Source organism: Erythranthe guttata, chromosome 10 (genome assembly GCF_056151865.1).
Source record: "Erythranthe guttata isolate IM_541 chromosome 10, IM_541, whole genome shotgun sequence".
Lineage (NCBI taxonomy): Eukaryota > Viridiplantae > Streptophyta > Magnoliopsida > Lamiales > Phrymaceae > Erythranthe > Erythranthe guttata.
Genome location: NC_142542.1, coordinates 11566256 through 11574260, shown reverse-complemented (window position 1 = coordinate 11574260; position 8005 = coordinate 11566256). Strand labels below are relative to the sequence as shown.

General features: G+C 37.5%; 1 protein-coding gene across 1 annotated transcript; it reads right to left on the bottom strand.

Annotated features, from left to right (window-relative positions):
• Positions 1-1891: 1891 nt before the first annotated feature.
• On the bottom strand, positions 1892-2512 carry LOC105949736 (uncharacterized). The gene has a single exon (XM_012973055.2). It carries the CDS (start codon positions 2510-2512, stop codon positions 1892-1894), a length of 621 nt encoding a protein of 206 aa, XP_012828509.2.
• Positions 2513-8005: the final 5493 nt, after the last annotated feature.

Sequence of the window (8005 nt, the reverse complement as noted above, 5' to 3'; positions counted from 1 at the left end):
CTCTTTTTGAGTGAAGAAGTATTTGAGACTTTTGAGGTCGGTGAAAATCGAATAATTTTCTCCATAGAGATAATGTCTCCAAATTTTAAGGGCGAACATGACTGCCGCGAGTTCCAAGTCGTGCGCCAGGTAATTCTATTCGTAATCTTTTAATTATCTAGAGGCAGAGGCAATCACGTTTCCATTTTGCATTAGGACGGCTCCGAGTCTGCGTTTGGAAGCATCACCATAGACCATATAGTTTTCGGTTTTACCGGGTAGAGCGAGGATTGGTGCCGAGATTAATCGTTTATTGTGTTCTTGGAAACTAGACTAGTATTTGAGAGTCCATTGATACTTGAATTATTTTCGGGTCAAACAAGAGAGTGGAGCGGCTATCTTGGGAAAGATCGGAATGAACCATCGGTAGTAACCGGCAAGGCCGAGGAAACTTCGGATTTCTCCGACTTTCCGAAAAATTGATGAATTACAAACGACTTCAATTTTGATTGGATCAACGGCTATGCCTTCCTTGGAAATTACATGGCCAAGAAAGTGGACTTGTCTTAACCAAAACTCACATTTAGAAAATTTTGCATAGAGTTGGTTCTCTAGGAGAGTTTGGAGCACCATTTACAAGTGGTTCCGATGTTCTTCGTTGTTTCTTTAATAGACTAAGATATCTTCGATGAATACGATCACAAATTGATGAAGATATTTGCGGAAGATTCGATTCATAAGATCCATGAACGCGGCTGGGGCATTGGTTAGACCAAACGACATCACTACAAATTTGTAATGGTCATAACGAGTTCAAACGCGGTCTTCGGAATATCTTCCTTCTTGATTTTCAATTGATGGTACCCGGAACGGAGGTCAATTTTGGAATAGACGGTGGAGCCTTGAAGTAGGTCGAAAAGGTAGTCAATTCTTGCTAATCGATACCCGGAAGGGATATTTGTTTTTGACGTTGACCTTGTTGAGCTATTGGTAATCGATACACATTTGGAGGGTTCCGTATTTCTTTTTCACGAAGAGTACTGGAGCACCCCATGGGGAAAAAATAGGGCGGACGAACTTCTTATTGATAAGATCTTGAATTTGGTCCTTGAGTTCCTTTAGCTCTAACGGCGCCATGCGATAAGGTGCCTTAGAGATAGGAGCGGATCCGGGGATCAAATTAATTTCAAATTCAATTCACGATCGGATGGAAGACCGGGGAGATCTTCAGGAAAGACATCGGGAAATTTGCAATCGGTTGGCAGTTTGGAAAGGTCGATTTTATCTTCGTCGAGAGTTTCCACTATGTCAACGAAATGACAGGTCCTTTTTTAATAAGTTTGGTTGCTTTGATCAAGGAAATGATATGAATCGATGGATTATACAAGCTTCGGAATTCGAGAAAGCTTGCATTCGGTAAGGAGAAACGAATGGTTTTGTGAGCACAGTTGATTTGGGCGCTGAATTTTGATAACCAATCTATTCCGGGAATTATTTTGAAATTTTTAATGGATAGAATTATTAGATCGGAGGCTAGGGATTGGTTATGAATCTGAATAAGGAAATCTTTCATGATGAAATTGGATTGAAGTTTATCACCAGAAGGAATAAGTATGATAAACAAGACATCGGCTTAACTACGGACTAGGCGGAGTTCGGCAACGAGGGTACTTGAGATGAATGAGTGAGTTGATCTGGAATCGATGAGTGCATACACGGGCTTATTATAGATATTAACGGTACCTGGGTTCATTGACGGGTCGTCTTTGGCTTGGTGTCTAGTCATGGCGAATACTCGTCCCGGCACTTGCTTCGGGACTTTGGGAAGTCTCGGACCATATGCCCGGGATTCTTGCATAAAAAACAATGGTTGTTCCGAGCAACACAATTGCCGGAGTGCTCTTGTTTGCATTTAGGGCAAAAGGGTTTGTTGTTCGGGTTCACGGTTGCTCGGTTGATCGTTTGATTTCCTTTGGCGTTGTTGAGGTTCGGTTTCTTCCATAGTCGATAAGAGGCATCGCGTAGTAGGTCGCCATTGTCCGATTTCCACCTCGTCTTGTGAGGCTTTTAAGGCTTTATCTACTACTCCGTAGAAAGTGGAAGCGGAGATTAGTCGAACATCACGCTTGATTACCGGTTTGAGATGCCTTAGGTAGTGATTCATCTTCTCGGTATCGTCTTTGGATATAAAAGGTGCGTAGAGGGTTCCTTGTTCGAAACGGTGAGTGAATTCGGCAACGGGTAGGTTTCCTTTGAGTTCGAGAAACTCTTTAAGTTTTTGTGCTCGGACATTCTTGGGAAAGTACTTTTCGAAGAAAAGAACTTTGAAAGCTTCCCAAGTGGTATTTGCTAAATCGATCCCATTCTTTGCGCCTTCCCACCAATTTCGGGCTTCGTTCTTCAACAAGAATAATGTGCAATGGATTCGGTCGCTGTCTTTCATCACCATGTATTCAAAGATAACCTCGAGGGACTTGATCCATTCTTCGGCAATGGTTGAATTAGGGCCGCCGTGGAATTTGGTAGGATGCATTTTCAAGAAACGCTTGTAGATAGCTTGTGGGGTTGTATTTCGAGGTGGTGGAGGTGGAGGAGGGTTTCGGTTTTGAAGGTTAACAAGGGGTGGATTTGTTCATTTTATTCTCGGACGAGGGCGACGAGGGGTACGAGATTGATTGTGTGGGTCGTTAGCGGAATTTTGAGCTCGAGTTCTTGTTCCCGACATTTTAATACTTTAAACATATAGAAACAATTCACAGTAGTCATAAACAATTCACATAAAACATATACCTGCTCGAGTGCTTAGCTGAAGTCGTGCTTTGAGAATCAGTGAGATCGAGAAGTGGTCTGACCGAACCAGCAGGCTGGATCGAAATAAACCGTCGGACCGGCCAATCTGACCGGTTCGATCCAGGTAATTTAAAAAAAAAAACATAAATAAATTAATTATTTCAGATCCGTTTTCCAATTTTGAAACAATTTTAAAGGTGGAAAAAATTCTAAACAATATTTCATAAATATTCTAAACTTTCAAAAAACACCCAATTAAATAATACAACAATTCTAATTTTAATAAACTTAAGCATGCAATAAAATAAGAAATATTCGAACGCAATTAATTGCGCGACAAGCTCTGATACCACTATAGGGAATCAGACACATGTATGCAGCGGAATAATAAAAACATTATATGATAAACGAGTTTGACATATAAACACGTGCACAATCTAGCAATTAATGTATACATTTTTTCTTTCCGCGCAATTTAAAACTATACATACGTATAATTAAATTGCTCCATTTAAAATATATAGCATGCTCGTAGGATTAACACATAATCGAACATATTACCAAGTATTTCCCTTAATCATTCAAAATAAAGATCCATGTGATAAATCATAATATTGAATTAATCATAATTAATAATAAATACAAAAGCCACTAACGGATCCGGATTATACCTCTTGAAGCGCAAAATCAGTGATTGGATGGAGCAAACTATTTCGGAAACCAATCCGAACAGCCTGGTGGAGCAGCAGCGAACGCGTGGTTAGCGGAGGTGCATGCGTTGCACGCGCTGATCTCTCGGTGGCGCGTGCGACGGTGATTTGTTGGCGGTGCAACAGCGATCCGACTCCCTTGTATTCCTCCTCTTGGATTTCACCTCGTACACTGAATTCTACAGTTACGTGGCACTAGACTCGCAAAAGTTAGAATGAAACAGAAGAATAATACAAGAAAAGGATGGGCGCGCGCGGAGGCGACGTCAGACGATGGCGGCGGCGCGACTGGGTGGAGGAGGAATGGCTGTGAGTTGTAAGAGATAGAGAGCGGCTAGAGTTTTGGTTGTGTGTGCAGCGCCAACGTCGTATCTCGCTCCTCGAATACTCGAAGAAGTTGTCCCTCGAGTGCACTCTTGAGTCCGCCATGTTTCGCTAAAACCTTGTGAAGAATCTCTTTAGCTTCCTCGCACTGCTTGACTAGGGCCCCATTCTCTCTATACAAGGCATGAAGATGGGAAGAAGCTCGCTCGAGAGCACGGCACCTGATAACTGGCTATTAAGATCACGAACAACTTGGTCCCGGGCAGAAGGATCCTTGCCATCAAGTCTTGAAGCAAAGATGGATCTAGCCTGAGACACAAAAGCATAGAAAGCAATGGAGATGAGATAGAAAGAATAAGTAAGGAAAATAGGAAAGTAGTTCGCACTTGGTCAAGATGCGCCTGTTGCGAGGAGAGAGACAGGTAATGGAGGTACGCAGCATCTCGGATGTTTTTTTCCTAACTAAAGAGCAATGAGGTCCACTGAGGCCTCAGGATTGGAAAATGAAAAGAGACTGGGTAAATCCAGGCGTGCTTTCATCGCCGGCAAAGTCCATGGCTCTGGATCGGAAGCTCGATGAAGGTACGATCCTCCCCCTACTGTCTCTCTCTCTCTCTCTCTCCAAGATCAATGACGAACACCATTAGTATATCATGCATCATTTTGCCTAAAAAAATGGAAATTTTATTTCAGATCACCAAGGCAAAATAAATAGAACGGTCTAGTAAAAACAATAAAATAAAAAAGCTATAGAAATGGGTGCGGGAAAAAAGTGAAGGATAACCGATTATCTTCTTAACGTGCAAGGCACGCGGATGAGCACGAGCAGGCAAGAGATCCACCTCATTGTCATAATTCGTTTGGGGACTCGTTGAGAGGAGCGGCATTGAAGGGCCAGCGGGAAGGAGAGCAGACAAAGAAGAACTTTTGTTTCCACAAGGGGATCTTGGTAATCATACCGGCAAAGAGCCGACCAGAGATGCATGTAGAAAGGTGGAAATAGCCGGATAGAAAGCTGTTGAGGGTAAGGAGCTGAAGAAAAGGATGTTGTCCTCTCATATGAGGAAGCAACAGTACCTCGATAAACCGTGACGGTAAATGAAATCTCCTAGAAAAATAAAATAAACATAAACCAATGGAAAAGAAGGAATACCTGTACGTTAGTGAAGATTCCCACAATTATGATAAGAGGAAAGGTAGGAGGAGGGAATTAAGAGAGAAGAAAGATAGCCACCGAAAAGAAGAGGGAGTGGCATTTGAAAAAGAATATATTAAATGGGCACAAGAATCGTGGAGTCCACGCACGCGGGCAACGGCTACCCAGGCGGACAGACGAAGGGACAGAAGGTGAAGGGACACATCACCCACATCTAGCGGAGTAACTCTTAGGATAGTAGACTAGAAGCCTCACTTTTATCAAATTTAAACGATCAAAGTTTTAATGAATTTTATTTATTTAGTCATTCATGAGAATTTTGTGCATGTACATTTCAAGTAATTTTAATTAGATCTTGATTAATCGTCAATTAATTAGATGTACAGATCTGATTTTCTAATAGTATTCGAAATGTTGTGCTACGACCAGTGGCGAGTCCATGCATATGATACATGGTGGGCTTAAATTTTCAGGGGTACGGGGGCAGCGGCCCTGGAAAAAAATTTAGGATTTTTTTGTGATAAAATCAAAAAATAGGGAAAAAAAATAAAAAATAAATAAATAAATAATAAAGAGAGAAGAATAAGGGTTTTTTTGCATAATTTTGAATTTTGGGAGGACTAATTAATAATAATTGGGGATTTTTAGTATTAATTTGTATTTTGGTTGGGCTAATTAATAAATATTGGGTGGGCTTAATAGATATATAGGTATAATATGGGGAAAATATTGTAATTTAAGGGTGGGCTTGAGTCCACCCTCCCAAAGGAGAGGGCTTGAGTCCACCCTCCCAAAGGGGTGGACTCGCCCCGGGCTACGGTGCACAAAAACATCATTTCGAAAGTTCGTTTAGAAATAAAGATTAGACGTTCACAATCTAGATAGAATTGAACTGAACATCGGTAAAAGATTGTAGCACATATTTAAGTGATTGATAATGATCACGGTAAACAGAGAATAGCTTTTGTAGTTATTTGTTTGACTTATTATGCTAGCAAACCCGACATGTGTTGAACAGAACAAGGTGAAATAATTGTTTCATGACTGATTAAATATGAAACTATATAATTTATAGTTTACAGTAAATTACTTAACATCTTAATCTCTAAATAATTAACACACATATTTAATTGGTGATCTCTACTTTGATTCACGATTGGAGAGATCCTTATATTGAGTCAAATGAGCCCCAGTGCATTGGGTAGAGACTCTAAGAACTAATAGGTGAAAGCTAATTACCGAAAGGAATTCACATCTCTTATATGGGGTATCGATTAATAACTTTTGAGTAGCTTATAAATTTTGTATATGTCAGAAACTCGGACGAATGAATTTTATATCTGAGTACTCAAATAAGTTAAGCGGGTAAGACTCGAGAGAAAATGCCAATCTAAGTTATTTTTCAGTGAATAAATTCATTGGTGGTTATTTGAATATCTTAATGGCAGAAAAATTCAAGTATTGATAAACAGGAGCTCAAAATATAATTTTGAGAATATAATCGAGAGTCAATAATTATTTGGTAGTGGAAAATAAATAATTATTTAGTATTTAGTTAATGAATTCATTTTAGAATTTTCATTTAATTAACTATTAAATCATCCGTAATATATTTGTTTCCTTTATTCCCTATTGTAGCCCATGGAGAATCTAATTAATTGAGAAAATAAAATTAATCCAATATTGTATTACTTTTTTGGCAATCAATATTAATATTTCAGACAATAATTTTGTTGTTAACACGGTAATTTAGAATGAACAAAAAAGTTGCGGAGAACCGTGCGGTCAACGCGAGAATCTGGCCGGAAAAAAAATTCAAGAAAAAAATTTATTTATTGAAAATAGAAAAATATTTTTATTTTAAATTATGAAAATGAGGGTTAATGTGATATATTTGTTCAAATTCGGGGTCGGTGTGCAATATTGATGAAGTTAGAGTAGAATGGATGAAAATTATATTATGGATGATATATTAGTCAAAACACATGGGGATGGGTTTATTTGCAAGACTATTTTTTTTGTCTAGACCTATGTGCATTTATATCCCTTGTCATGGGCCTATTCCATTTACCCTAAATTAAAAGAGTAAACTGCAAAAAGTACCCCTGTGTAATCTCTAAATAGCAAAAACCCCCCTATGATAAATAAACTAGCAAAAACCCCCCTGTGAAATTATTTAAATAACACACTCGACCGATTTCTCATTTGAGTGTTGACTTCATATAAAAAGACACAAATACCCCCGAGATTTTGCAATTAATAAATTCTTATGTTTTTAAAATATTTTAATTATTTTATTTTTGTTATATCTTAATTATAAAGGTACAATTGGGTCTTTAATTTATTTTTATTTTTATTATCACATAATTTTTGTATATATTTTAAAATATCGCTACATCAAAAGAAAACTGAAATTCCATTATTATGTATTTAAAAAAAAACTATACTTAATTTAATTAACAAATTGTTAATATTTTTTTTAGTTTAATTATTTACTATTTTTTAACAATATTTTAATTTCTAAACAATCAATTAAAAGGAAAATATATATACATATAATATATATACATATAAATACATTTTTAGGGTCAATTTCGTCATTTCACGTACAAAAACCTATTTCCAGTCGCGCAACCCGTGAGTGAGCCACACTTACGTCAACCGAGGGGTTTTTTGCCTTTGACTAAATTTCCCGGGGGGGGGGGTTTGCTAGTTTATTTATCATAGGGGAGTTTTTGCTATTTGGAAATTACATAGGGTTACTTTTTGCAGTTTACTCTAAATTAAAATAGATAGGAAAAAAAATTGTACCCATACAACGCAGGCACAACTTTTTAGTTTGAACTATTTTTTAATTTTTTTTTTTGGATTAAATAAAACAAACAAAAACTTTAAACAGTTGATATATAGTACAATATAAACCAAAAACTTAAAAAAAAAATCCATTTAAGTTAATTTAAGTACAAATAAAATAAAATAAATGATAAAGAAAATAAATTAAGAAAATTGTTGTATAAAAAATAAGATAAATTATTTGACTTGTTGT